The sequence below is a fragment of the Phoxinus phoxinus genome (genome assembly GCF_949152265.1).
Source record: "Phoxinus phoxinus genome assembly, chromosome: 17".
Taxonomy (NCBI): Eukaryota; Metazoa; Chordata; class Actinopteri; order Cypriniformes; family Leuciscidae; genus Phoxinus; species Phoxinus phoxinus.
This window is the reverse complement of record NC_136892.1, coordinates 22,895,507-22,909,145: the sequence shown is the minus strand read 5'-3', so window position 1 is coordinate 22,909,145 and position 13,639 is coordinate 22,895,507. Positions and strand designations below refer to the sequence as shown.

Sequence of the window (13,639 nt, the reverse complement as noted above, 5' to 3'; positions counted from 1 at the left end):
TGAAGTCAAGAAAATCTTTCACAAACAACTCATCTGCAATGTTATAATGCTAAGAATGCAGGAAGCGGGGGCTAATCTGAATAAATCACATTAATCGAGTTCATAAGATCATGCTCTTCAATCCAGCAACAACAACAACCTATATAAAAATGCACATCTGCCTTCGCTGGTAATAGATGCAAGCAGAAATTATCCATTATAAAACTGTTTATGTAACGTGACACATCTAACCTGTGGTTTTCAACTAAAGTTTGACTCAAAAAACAGGTGGCAGTTTTGATAACTGTTTGATACAGTTGCAGACAGCAGGGGATCAAAATATATTAAATGCAAATAATACAAATGCAACCAACCATATAATCATGGATAATTAAGATGAGCAGCAAAATAAACAGGCTTATCAACTTTTATTAGATAAAACGGTTTATTTATATATTGTTTTGATGATTGAAAAGGACTGTATAATTTGACTGAGTCTTTAAAGAGTTGTGGCCACCAGGGGGCATCGATTAGAATGCAGACAAGATGTTCCGTTTAGGTGTTTTATTAAAATAAAGGTTTAAATGTGTGTGGTTCTGAAACAGAGATACAGGCATAAATCAGTAAATGTATACTCTCTATATAAATGTCAAATAATCATTCCATGTTTTGCAAGTATATAATAAAACAAACATAATCAAGTAATTCAATTATAATTGTGTTATGTATGACTTAAATGCAGTGTTATAATAAATGCTATTACTAAGCAAATACAAACTAAGAAATGCAGAGTACACTATATCCCTGTTCAAAGATTAATTTGCTGCACATTAACTGCAACAATATACAATATTCTAAATTCAGCTGAACATATAATAATTACGCTGCAGAATTACTCCTTAAAATAAACATTACACATTGTGCAAGAACAACAGACGTTATTTCAATTGAGACATGTAAGGCTTGCAGAGCAACACATCCATTAATTAACGTTCTCAACAATTAAACACACGGACGGCGCGAAACTCCGTTCGCCATTATAACGTAACATTATCCTGAGGTAAAACTAACAACAAACATCAATATACTTACTGGTAGTTGCACGCACACAATTCTAGGAACTTATAAATAAGTACAGCAACACTATCTTATATTAACTATATAAATATAGCCTACACAGTCTTTCAACGCCAGCGCTCTCTTTCAAACTTTCCTGAAACTGAAAGTTAAACTGTCTCCTTCCGCGAGCCGCAGAGCGCAGTGCCGCTCCTGATTGGCTGATTCTCAAGCAGCCAGTTTTATCTGCCTGATGAGGTCGTCCTTCGTCACAGCCGCCCCCAAATTTGTTACACTAAATTTGAGTGTATTGTTACACATTCTAAGACGGACTGACCGTATCAGTGTCTGGTATGGCAGGCAGAGCTACAAGGCGAGCGACAGGTCTGGTGTAGATTTTGTCCTTGACCTTGACTACTGCAGTCCTGACTCTCCCATCAGTTCCTGGAATAACCTCAGTGACATGACCTAAAGGCCACTGCGCTCTTGGCAACTGTGGGTCCACCACCATCACTACGGTTCCAGTTTGCAGCTGTGCAGGGTCCTTGTGCCACTTTGAGCGAGTCTGAGGAGTCGGGAGGTAGTGTCGAATAAAGTGGGACCAAAACTGGTCAGCCAGCACCTGAGTATGTCTCCAGCGGCGGCGACTCAGGAGCTCAGACTCAGCATACACCGCCTGTGGTAAAGAGGGGTCGAGCCGCCCCATGAGGAGCAAGTTGGGGGTCACTGGGTCAGCATCAGCCACGTCTGTTGACACGTAACCCAGAGGCTTGGAGTTTAAAATCCCCTCCACTTCAATAAGTACTGTCCGCAGGACCTCTTCGGGGACAGTCTGTGACTGGATGGTGGCATACAGTGCAGCTTTAACAGACCTCACTTCCCTTTCCCAGACTCCTCCAAAGTGTGGTGCACTTGGGGGGTTAAACTGAAACCTAATCTGCTGTTTAGCCAGATGAGCCTGGAGTGTAGGGTGTAATGACCTGAAAGCCTCCTGGAGTTCTCTTTCACCTCCCTTAAAATTAGTTCCCTGGTCAGACCGGAGCTCTGCTGGTTTACCCCTTCGTGCAATAAAGCGGCGGAGGGCCATCAGAAAGGAATCCGAGTCCATACTGGACAGAACATCCACATGCACAGCGCGCGTCGTCAGGCATTTAAATAATATGCCCCATCTCTTCTCGTGACGACGGCCAATCTTCACTGTGAAAGGCCCGAAGCAGTCCATGCCCGTAGAGAAGAACGGGGGCTTCAGCAGCCGTAGTCTGGACTGTGGGAGGTCTGCCATCTTGGGCACGACTGGAGAGGCTCTCCATCTCTGGCAGTCCGGACAGGAGTACTGGTGGCGCTTAACAGCTTCACGGCCATGCAAAATCCAGTATTTTCGCCGCAGCTCTGCAAAAAGGCGCTCTGATCCTGGATGGCGAAGGCTCTTGTCCATGTCCTGGATGATGAGCTGGGTCACTTTATGCCGATGGTCCAGGACCACTGGGTGAATAGAATCTGGCTCTAGCTGGTGGCTGCGGCGGAGCCTTCCTCCAACCCGGATGAGTCTCATAGTCTTGTCATATTCTGGTGCTAGGGAGATCAGCCTACTGGTGGCAGCTACTGGCTTACCGGTACTCAAGAGGCTGAGCTCCTCAGCAAAGCTGTCTTGCTGGGCTCGTCTCAATACTTCTCTCTCTGCTTCTTGGTAGTCATCAGCAGAAAGACTGACAGGGCTCACAGATGACACAGGGCTAGATTGTGCAACCGCCTCTGTCAGCGCTCTGAACGAGGAAAACTGATCAGCATTTGGTAGCAGAGAAGTCTGAATGATTGTAGTGAGACAGCATACAGTGGGCTTTCGCAGCTCAGCAGAATTCTCTGTCACCTCTGTGGCTGGCTGTGTAGGCCAGACTTCAGGTGACTGTTGTAGGAAGGCAGGGCCCTGACTCCACCTGTTCTTACCAGCTAGTTCCAGCAGTGTTTTTCCCCGCGTTATGTCATCAGCTGGGTTGTTGGCAGAATCCACATATCTCCAGGCCCGGACATCAGTCAGCTCCTGGATTTCAGCTACCCGTGTTCCCACGAATACCTTGTACCGACAGGAGTCGGACTGAAGCCATGTGAGTACTGTTGTGGAGTCTGTCCAGAGGATAACATTACGGATATTTACAGTCAGTTCTCTTTGTAGTAGTGCAGCTAGCTGTGCAGCTGTCAGGGCAGCACACAGTTCCAGCCTTGGTATTGATTGCTGCTTCTTCGGGGCCACTCTGGATCTAGCAGTCAGGAAAGACACTTCCACACGGCCGTGTGAGCTCTCCGTCCGCAGATAGGCCACTGAGCCATATGCCTTCTCTGACGCATCAGCAAAAATGTGTAGGTCTCTCTGGAGGTTTGAAGTGTTCATCTCAGGGCTCACATAGCAGCGAGGCAGTAGAATCTGGGAGAGATGCTGCAATTCTTCCTCCCACGTCAGCCATGGCTGCAGCACATCCTCGGGCAGTGACGGATCATCCCAGTCTCTCTGTTTGTCCCACAAGTGCTGCACCAGGACCTTGGCCCGAGTAGTGAAGGGGACTATAAATCCCAGGGGGTCGAACAGTCGTGCCAGGACTCTGTATATGTTTCGCATGGTGGGTGTGGGTTGGTCCAGCATACGGTATTTATACTTTAATGTGTCTGAATTGCAGAGCCAGCGGAGTCCCAGGGCGAGCTCCTGTGGGTCAGTGCCTGACTCGTTGAGCCACAACTCACTGCTCTCAGATCTTGCTTCTTTGGGCAGGTGGCTGATGACCTCAGGGGTATTACTGGCCCACTGGCGTAACTCAAATCCACCTGTAGCCAACAGTGAGGTCAGTTTGTCGACCAGATGACGGGCTTCTTCCACAGATGGTAGGCTTTGCAGACAGTTGTCAACATAAAAAGATCGTTCTGTCGACACTCGAACATCTTCACCCGGCTGACTGTGATCAAACACATGTTTATGCAGTGCAAAAGTTGCACAACAGGGGCTACATGTGGTGCCAAATGGAAGGACTTGCCATGTGTAGATGCTGGGTGGTTCCTCTGTCTTCAGGTCTCGCCACAGGAAGCACAGTAAGGGCTTGTCCGCTGGGAGCAGCCTCACCTGATGAAACATGCCTTTGATATCGCTGCTGACAGCAATTGCATGCTCTCTGAAGCGCAGCAGTACACCCAGTAGACTGGAACTTAAGGTGGGCCCAGGCAACAGCAACTCATTGAGGTTTTTTCCCTTATACCTGAAGGAACAGTTGAACACAATCCTGTTCTTTCCGTTATGGCTCACCATGTGATGTGGGATGAACCAGGACTCGGCTGCTTTGCTCAGCTCCTCTTCTGACACTTTAACTGCATAGCCCGCCTTTTCCAGCTTTTCAATCTCTGCACAGTATGCGGCTGCTCTTTGAGGGTCTCGCTGTAGGCGCCTCTCTGTACTGCGGAGATTAGCTAGCACAGCCTCCTTAGGTGCCTGAAGCTGCGGCATGTTTTTCACCCTGATGAGGGGAGTAGCGTAGCGCTGAATTCCATCAACCTCTACTCGTGTGGTCATTGCCTCCAGCAGGCGGACTGCTTCCTGATCCTGCCTGGAGCGTGTGACAAGCTTTTCACTCCTGTAGGGCAGAACATCCAGCTGCCACAATCTCTCTACACTCTGTAGAAGCTCGTTAGTGGGTGAGAGGGTGGAGACGTGCAGGCACTGTTGTGATGTTGCCAGCTGCTTGCTGTACCTGGTCGGCCCCTGAAGTGTCCATCCCAACTTTGTCTTCACTGCGGCTGGTCCCCCGTGGGGTCCCAAACGCACAGGCTCCACTGGAGTGATTAAGTGGGTATAATCTGACCCGATTAACAGCAATGGTTTTACTCTGTTAATTGTCTGGAGAGGGAGGCCTCTTAAATGTTTGTACTTCTTCTGAAGTGCCTTCATCGAGTAAGTGTGCTCAGCCAGACCCAGTTGATCAGCAGTGAATGCTCTGTATATCTTGAAGGACTTCTTTGGATGGTCTACTGGGGAGATGGAGAACGACACTGCAGTACCGTGCAGAACCCTGATGTCCTGCCGAACGGTTCTGAGGATCAGATTTTCTGGCTCACCAGTAAGCTTAAGGCTCTGCGCTGCTGCAGGGAGGAGAATCGTCCGCTCCGACCCATCGTCAAGGATGGCATATGTCTCCAAGGTGTGTTCACCATTATGCAGCAGCACTTTACTCACTTTCAGTAGGACCTGGCTGCATCCAGCCCGCCTGTCCACGTACAGGACTTCATTAGTTGTGCTGATGAGGCAGGATGTATCCTCAGCTGCAGGTTTTATATTAACTTCATGCAGAGCTTGCAAATGTCTCCCCTTACACTTGTGACATGTAATTTTCAGACGGCACTGCGCAGCCTGGTGTGTGCGACCGCATCGCCAGCACCTTTTGTTGGTCTTGATCCACGCTGTTATCTGTTCCACTGTAAGCTGTGCAAAGTTTGCACACTTATCTAGGAAGTGTTGCGTGTTAGAGCAGTAAGGGCAGTATGCTGTCCTCTCTGGCTGCTTGGTGCTAGATAAGGCCTTCTCTACTGTCGGTGTGCTCTCAGGTTGGTCTGTGGTGTGCATGATGTTGGTGCTCTTGCCATTCTTTGCGTCGCGGCGGCGCTCTGTCCTGGGTCCTGCTCTGCTCTTGTCTTCACCGGTTAAAGGCTCATACACCGTCTCTTGCATCTTCAGCTCGTAGTCAAGCCAGTCAGAAAAGTGCAATAGGCTTGGGATTGTAACACGCATTGGGTACAGGAACCTCTTAAATTCAGCCCGTATATCATGAGGCAATTTAGACAGCAGCCGTGTCACATGTGAACCACAGTGAAGCTCAGTCTTTCCACTGTCCCCAAGCTGGTCTAACATTGCCACCAATGCTCTCACTTTCAAGGCGAACCGCTTAAACCCACTGGAGTCACCACGTGCAATATTAGGGGCCTCCATTAGATCAGCTATTTTCCTGAGAGCTAGCTGGTGAGGCTGTCCATAATGCTCAATTAGGCTTGTCATAGTGTCAGTGTAGGGCTGCAATGAGTTAGTGTATGAGTCCGCTATTAGAAGTGCCTCCTCATACTTCAGGTGGTCCACCAGGATCTGGTATTTAAAGCGCTCTGTAGCGTCTACAGGCAATAGGTTCTCCAGAGCGACCTTAAGCCTGGCGAACTCTCTTGGATCCCCTTTGGTGAATGCAGGGATTGTGGGTTTAGGCCCGCGGTACACTGTCTCATGGTGGTGGGAGGGTTGCAGCTCTCCGGGCAGCGACTCACATCTTTGTGGGGTGTAGGGTACACAGTACTCTGGTGTCTGTACCCTGGGCACTGGATGATGGGACTCAGGGTGACTGGGAGACTCCTGCTGACGTGTCGTCCTAATGTCTTTCAGTGCTGTTATGAGTTCTGCCATAAGGTCCTGTGATGATGGCTGATAAACGTTGTCAGCTACTGGGGGTGGTGGCGGTGGCCAGTCGTCATCATCCGGAGGCAGAGTGTGACCAACAACTTGCAAAGGTGGCGGGATTGGCGTGTGGTGGTACGCACCACCATCCTGCTCTATGTTATGCTGCTGTTGGGGAGGAGCTGGTGTAGGGAAAGGTGAGAGGGCTGTATGTCGCAGTGCTGATAGGTCTGGAAGGGAAGTACGGGTGTCAAGTCGCATGTGCATGTCCATTACCTGTTGCTGCAGCCTTTGATTATCTTCCCTCAGCTTATAAAGAGCTTCAAGGATCTCAGGCGCTGTTTCTGGGGCAGGCCTCGATCGGGCAGAGGCAGGCGTACTCTGAAAGAGGGGTTCTGTATACCCAAACTGGTGTGGATAGGCAGCTTCCACTCCCCGCATGACACTCCCGTCCTCATGCAGCAATGGTGGTGTGAGAGGCGTCATCCTGACGTGTCTCTCTGGGAATCTAACCATACTGTCGTAGGGCCGCTGTTGCTCTGACAGATTAGCCGCTTGATGAGGCAAACGAGAGGGCGGCTGCAATGCTTGGAGGGGGATGTCATAGTCTTCCATCCAGGCTGGTCGCCGGGTCTCTCGGCGGGGTCTGGCATCTACAGGGCGTGTATACTGATCCGAGAACATCTCTAAAACAATCCCACGGTGACCACGCTGAATCCGGCTCGAAGGACCAAATGTTTTGATGATTGAAAAGGACTGTATAATTTGACTGAGTCTTTAAAGAGTTGTGGCCACCAGGGGGCATCGATTAGAATGCAGACAAGATGTTCCGTTTAGGTGTTTTATTAAAATAAAGGTTTAAATGTGTGTGGTTCTGAAACAGAGATACAGGCATAAATCAGTAAATGTATACTCTCTATATAAATGTCAAATAATCATTCCATGTTTTGCAAGTATATAATAAAACAAACATAATCAAGTAATTCAATTATAATTGTGTTATGTATGACTTAAATGCAGTGTTATAATAAATGCTATTACTAAGCAAATACAAACTAAGAAATGCAGAGTACACTATATCCCTGTTCAAAGATTAATTTGCTGCACATTAACTGCAACAATATACAATATTCTAAATTCAGCTGAACATATAATAATTACGCTGCAGAATTACTCCTTAAAATAAACATTACACATTGTGCAAGAACAACAGACGTTATTTCAATTGAGACATGTAAGGCTTGCAGAGCAACACATCCATTAATTAACGTTCTCAACAATTAAACACACGGACGGCGCGAAACTCCGTTCGCCATTATAACGTAACATTATCCTGAGGTAAAACTAACAACAAACATCAATATACTTACTGGTAGTTGCACGCACACAATTCTAGGAACTTATAAATAAGTACAGCAACACTATCTTATATTAACTATATAAATATAGCCTACACAGTCTTTCAACGCCAGCGCTCTCTTTCAAACTTTCCTGAAACTGAAAGTTAAACTGTCTCCTTCCGCGAGCCGCAGAGCGCAGTGCCGCTCCTGATTGGCTGATTCTCAAGCAGCCAGTTTTATCTGCCTGATGAGGTCGTCCTTCGTCACATATATAATTATGTAGCTTTTTTTATTTTAGCATTTATTAATTTTGTATATTTTTATGTAACAGTTGGGAACCACTGGTCTTCACAACCTTGTATTTTCTAAACTACATGACTAACTGAAAGGCTTATTGATGTGGGCCATGATGACACACTATTATCCATGTCAAAATCACTGAAGAAATGCTGGACTAAAATGTGAAATATTATTTTGATGTATATCTAGGGTTAGGTGTGAGTCAGCAGTAATTCTAGCAAGAAAAAGACTCCATAACATCCAGAATCCCTTTTTTTTTCTTCTTCTTCTTCTTCTTCTTCTTTTTTTGCCAGGAAATCACAAAGCAACCGAGGAACATGTCGTGCAGGTGGTGTCATTCCTCAAAGAGATGGGGCACATCTCATTATTGCTCTAGAATGTTCTCACCCACCCATCTGCTGCGCTCTTCTCCTGTCCTGGGGGGACAAACAGGGGAAAAGGAGTGAAAAACGTTAAAAACAAGGGATAAGTCAAGACAGCTGAATGGCTTTAGCATGATAAGCACGGCAAAAAAAAAAGTTCTAGTCTAAATTGTTTGTTGGCAAGGGTTTTCAGGAGTTCAATGCATGATTCATTATTTAAAATAAATAAGTGATAAAATGAAATTATTAAACTCCCTGACCCAAACATGAATTCAGTAATTAGAAATGTTCCTATCATCTGAGCATTAATAATGACAATAAATGCAATGCCTTTGAATCTTCTTCATTTGATTTGATGATCAAGTAATCACCAGTAATTAATGTGATGCTTTTTTGCTGAACTAATCAGCATATCAGATTGACAGCCTTAATTATAATTATACACATGCACAGCATAAAGGTCTATTTGATGATAAACACTTATGAGATGGTCTAACATCAAAAATAGTGCTGTGTGGGTGTAAGATTATTAGTAGCATCAATAATGTGATTAAGACAGAATAAACTCATATCTGAAGCGGATTTGCGGCACAAGGTAAAACAGCGGCACAAAATATTGGTTGATGAAGTCATAGAGCACAATTTCTGTTCAAGGTTTCAAAGAAAAATGCTAATTAGATTTATTTATTTTTTTTATGTGATTTGAGAGTTTATAACTTTTTCAGTCATTGCTTGTAATTAGAATTTTAAAAGGCAGTCTGCAAGCTTAATTCTATAAGGTTTCTACCATCGTCAAGAGTACAACACATTGAATTTGCATTTACTGACAGTAGAATTATGTTTCGTTCAAGCCTTTGACTTTCACAAACAAATGAACGTCCCTCTACTTTGGAAAGAAACCTCCTCACCCCCTTTACTTCTCCCTTTCTTTCTCATTTCCTCTCATTCAAAGTTCTCTCCTGACATTGTTTTACAGAGCGACCGAGAGTGTCAGTCTCTCCTGGCTCAATCTGTTCTGACTAGGAACACTCTGGCTCAAACCTCTCATTCGTCAATGCAGAAGTTCTTTCATTCTTTTCCACACAGCTTGAGGGCAACCTTATGCACCCAATACTACACTACTAGGAACTAATACAAAAACTATTTCTGCCCGGCACGACAGGGAGAGGTTGAAAGGTGGAAAGGTGTTCGGAGTCAAGGAAATATAACCCAGAGTTGTGAGGGGTGAGATTGGAAAGTGTGACCCTGGTGGGCCACATCAGCTACAGCGCTGGAATCTCGCACAGATATGGGCATGTACGAGCACGGAACAAAGAGCGACGAAAGTGAACGGAACATCATTGTGGAATTTAAACGGAGTCACATTGTACGAGACGCAAATGTTCACAAGCAGAGTAGAAGACCAGCGTGGTTTGAGGGTCAGTGAATATTCAGAGCGCACTCCCGACATCGTGTAGACATGCTTTGATGAAATACAGGAACATGATTGACAGGAACATGAGACTTTCAGTATTACTGGAGCTTAAACTAAAGCCTCTGTCTCAGCCTAATACACGCTTAAAGTAAGGTTTACTGATCAGTTTACTGTTAACAGCTACTTTGACTGAAAATATGCAGTGTATTTGATCCAAGTTTAATGTGGATTTACAGTTTTTTCCAACTGCTTACACACGTTTTCAAAACTGTCACCTTTTTACAAAACTCTACACACAAAAAATGAAAAATGCCTCACATCTCCTTAAAAATGTAACACTGCATTCAAGATGCCATAAACACATGTCAGAATGAAGCATTTGCATCAAATGGCAAACACTTCTTTCATAATAGTGCATTTTTGGATATAACATGTAAACACTGTTGTTCTAAATCTAAAGCTTGTTGGTCTTTCATCGACTTACATCTACATTTCAATACAATGTTCTACAGTGAAAGTAATCTGCTGAGAGGGGTAACAAGTACACTGTAAACACCAATGCAATGTAGAAACAGAAAATATTTATTAGGCCAAATACAGTATTACTGTTGTATACAGTAGCATACAACAAAACCATAAACATATGTAAACCAAAAGTATATTATTTACAGTAAAATACAGTAAAGAATACAATTGTGTGGGTGTGTGTGGGGGGGGGGGGGGGGCTCTGTTCATTGTTGGCATCCATTGTTCAAAACAGGTAATCTGACCTTTGACCTATTTATAGGCCTATACACAAGTAAAGCAGTGATTGGTTAGTTATCAGTAAAGCAATTAGTGTTTGCACATGTGAGGAGTGTGTGTATGACCATAGATATCATATATAAAGGCTAGATGTCTCGTCCGCGCTGCTGGCCAATGGAGGTCGACATCCGCACACGGCGGCCATCTTGCCACAGGGCAATAATTATAATATTATATATTTCAGCATCCAGAATTATAGCCGTGTTAATAACGTTTGTAAGAAACCAAACCATTTGTAAATCAGTCAAGATTTCAGCGAGATAAGAGTATTTGTGTTCGTGCAGATCACTCAACTTACATCAGATACCACAGAGCTCGCCAGAAAGCTTCCCTGTGACAAGATGGCCGCCGGGTGATGCCTTTCGAGACTCCGCCTTAAGACATCTAGCCTTTATATATGATATCTATGTGTATGACCTGGTGAATAAGTGTAGCATTTTGATTGGTTGTGTTTGGAAAAGGAAAGCAAGTCACTTCCTGTTAGATTTTTGTTTGTAGTGTAGATTTGATTTTTGTTTTGTTTGTCTGATTTTTGAGAATTGTGTGTAGAGTTTTGAAAAAAGGTTTCTATGCAATTGAAAACTGAGTCAAAGGCTGAGAAATAGGAAAAAACTGTAATACGAACAGTAGCTAAGGTGGCTCTGTGTGTGTGTGTGTGTGTGTGTGTGTGTGTGTGTGTGTGTGTGTGTGTGTGTGTGTGTGTGTGTGTGTGTGTGTGTGTGTGTGTGTGTGTGTGTGTGTGTGTGTGTGTGTGTGTGTGTGACATCAGAGCTCAACAAGGTCACTCCACAGCTGAGTATCATGGAACTGACATAATGCAAGCATAACATTTTATTTATCATGTTAATTTAAAATCTGCATTTTTGCTTTCTAATTTCCACCAAGTGTGTGATTGTTTTGGTTTTGATTCCCTAATATCCTGAATACTTTTTTGCACCGCTTTTTATACTCCAGATTTTCATTTCTTAAATGTTGGCTGGATTGACAGAAACTCTGAACAAAAAGGCACAAGACGTTTCTTCAACTCCTCTCAGCGTTATCTGCAGAACAGGCCGTTGTTCCATAATTTAAATAAGTGCTTCCACTTAGTTGCTGAATACCAATGCCAAAAGTCAAAACTTGGCTTTCAAAACTACATCTGAAGTATAGAGCAGACCGAATAACAGACATAAAAGCTTAGCGGGAAACACCAGGTGTTTAAGCTTAACTTAAAACCTTTCGTGGTTTAACAACTGGAAGACCAGAAGACATTTTACATTCTTAGTCAACAGTCTCTCTTTTTTCCCTCAATTCATCGCACTTACGTACGGCAGGACATCTCCGATAACTTAAAAACAGAACAATTGTTATCTGGATATATATTAACACGGTGAACTTTTAATCGCACCATGTTTCAAATGACTCTGCAGAGAAGTTTTGTGTTCAGAACTCTCTTCCACATTCTCCATGTCTGGTTGTGGTCCTGGTGGAGCGCTTGGTAATTAGCTAATCTGCCTAGTTGTGATTACGTGTGCTGGAACAGAAAAAGGAGAGGGCGGGAGGGTGCGCCGACAGATTAGGGAAAAGTTGAGCGTGGAAAAAAAAAGTTACTTTTCCAGCCCATGCTGGGAACACAACACTGGAAGATTAATTAAACTCGCCTGCCATCCCATCAGGTTAATTAGGGTTAAGGCATAATTAGGACACAATTAAAAAACTGGCACACACTGAGGTCCTTCCATAATCTGGCAATATCTGAGCGTATGTGAGAGGACATTTGCATATTTGCGTATTAAGTGTTAGAGGCCTCATTGCATATGAATGTTCTTGCTATTAGATCCCATAAGAGGACTGTTGATGGTTTCACGTCTTCAGATACAGCGGAAGGTTTGAGAGACAGCAATCTTTCCACTAAACAAGCCTGTGGGGTGCGACTAACGCTCCAACTTCCCTTTAGCAGTAAAACTTCACGGTGGCAATTTATATCTGTGATTTAAAATGAACAACGCCTTCATGAATGATGCCACCTTATGGGCTACAAATATTTTTATTGGGCATAGTTTGATAAAAATGTGCTTTCAGGCCCCAAACATACAAACCAAACATCCTGAGAGTTTTATGAACATTATATCAAACTTTTGAAAAATAAATTAATAAATAAAACGATAAATTGAATTAAAATAAAATAATAAAAGAGAAAAAATCTATATTAATAATGAGAGTGAGAGAGAGAGAGAGAGAGAGAGAGAGAGAGAGAGAGAGAGAGAGAGAGAGAGAGAGAGAGAGAGTTAAAACAAAACAAAATAAACTGAAATAAAATAAAATACAAAATATAATAAAAACAAAACAAAATACAAATAAAATCAAAACTAAACAATAAAATAAAATATATATTTTAAGTTAAATACAATATTATTATAATAAAATAAAACCAAAATACAAATAAGTAATAAACAAAACTAAACTATAAAATAAAGTAATCAAATAAAAGACATAATAAAAGCACAAAAAATCAAGAAAATTAAATAGAAAAATATATAATATAATAAAACAAAATACAAATAATACAATTAACAATAAAATGATACATATATACATATATATACATATATATAAATCAGCCATACAAAATCAGAAGAGTGATGACGAAACAAATTACTTTTGGAAAAAATATGTATGTGAGAGTAAAAATCCATCGTGAGAGAGGATTCCCACTACTCCTCCCAGCATGCAAATATGACCGCCAAATCACCCTGCTGGACTGTAATATCCGAGCATTGTGAAAAAGAGTCGGTTAGACTGACCTCTGGCTCAAATGATTTTCAGCTGTTTTCAAGAAACCTCCATAAAGCTCTTATAGAGCCCAGGCAGAGAAAATATTACTCTGGGCCATTATAGCGCTCTAAACCTGACGAGACTTACACATGTAGCGTTCTGACCTGACACAGGCCTCCCTCCAAACAAATTGCCCCCAATTTGGTGCCACCAAATGCGA

At 43.4% G+C, this 13,639-nt stretch overlaps 1 protein-coding gene across 3 annotated transcripts; it reads right to left on the bottom strand.

Annotated features, from left to right (window-relative positions):
• Window positions 1-437: 437 nt before the first annotated feature.
• On the bottom strand, window positions 438-8,046 carry LOC306984127 (uncharacterized protein). 3 transcript variants are annotated; one of them, XR_013794494.1, is made up of 3 exons: window positions 7,816-8,046; window positions 1,072-7,319; window positions 438-575 (listed from the first exon to the last, which is right to left on the bottom strand). XR_013794494.1 is itself a non-coding variant. In XM_079585188.1 (2 exons), exon 2 carries the CDS (start codon window positions 7,127-7,129, stop codon window positions 1,358-1,360), a length of 5,772 nt encoding a protein of 1,923 aa, XP_079441314.1. In that variant the 5' UTR covers window positions 7,130-7,319; window positions 7,816-8,046; the 3' UTR covers window positions 588-1,357. The 3 variants fall into 3 exon arrangements, 1 of the variants encoding a protein (XP_079441314.1); XR_013794493.1 differs by having other exon boundaries at window positions 1,072-8,046; XM_079585188.1 differs by lacking the exon at window positions 438-575 and having other exon boundaries at window positions 588-7,319.
• Window positions 8,047-13,639: the final 5,593 nt, after the last annotated feature.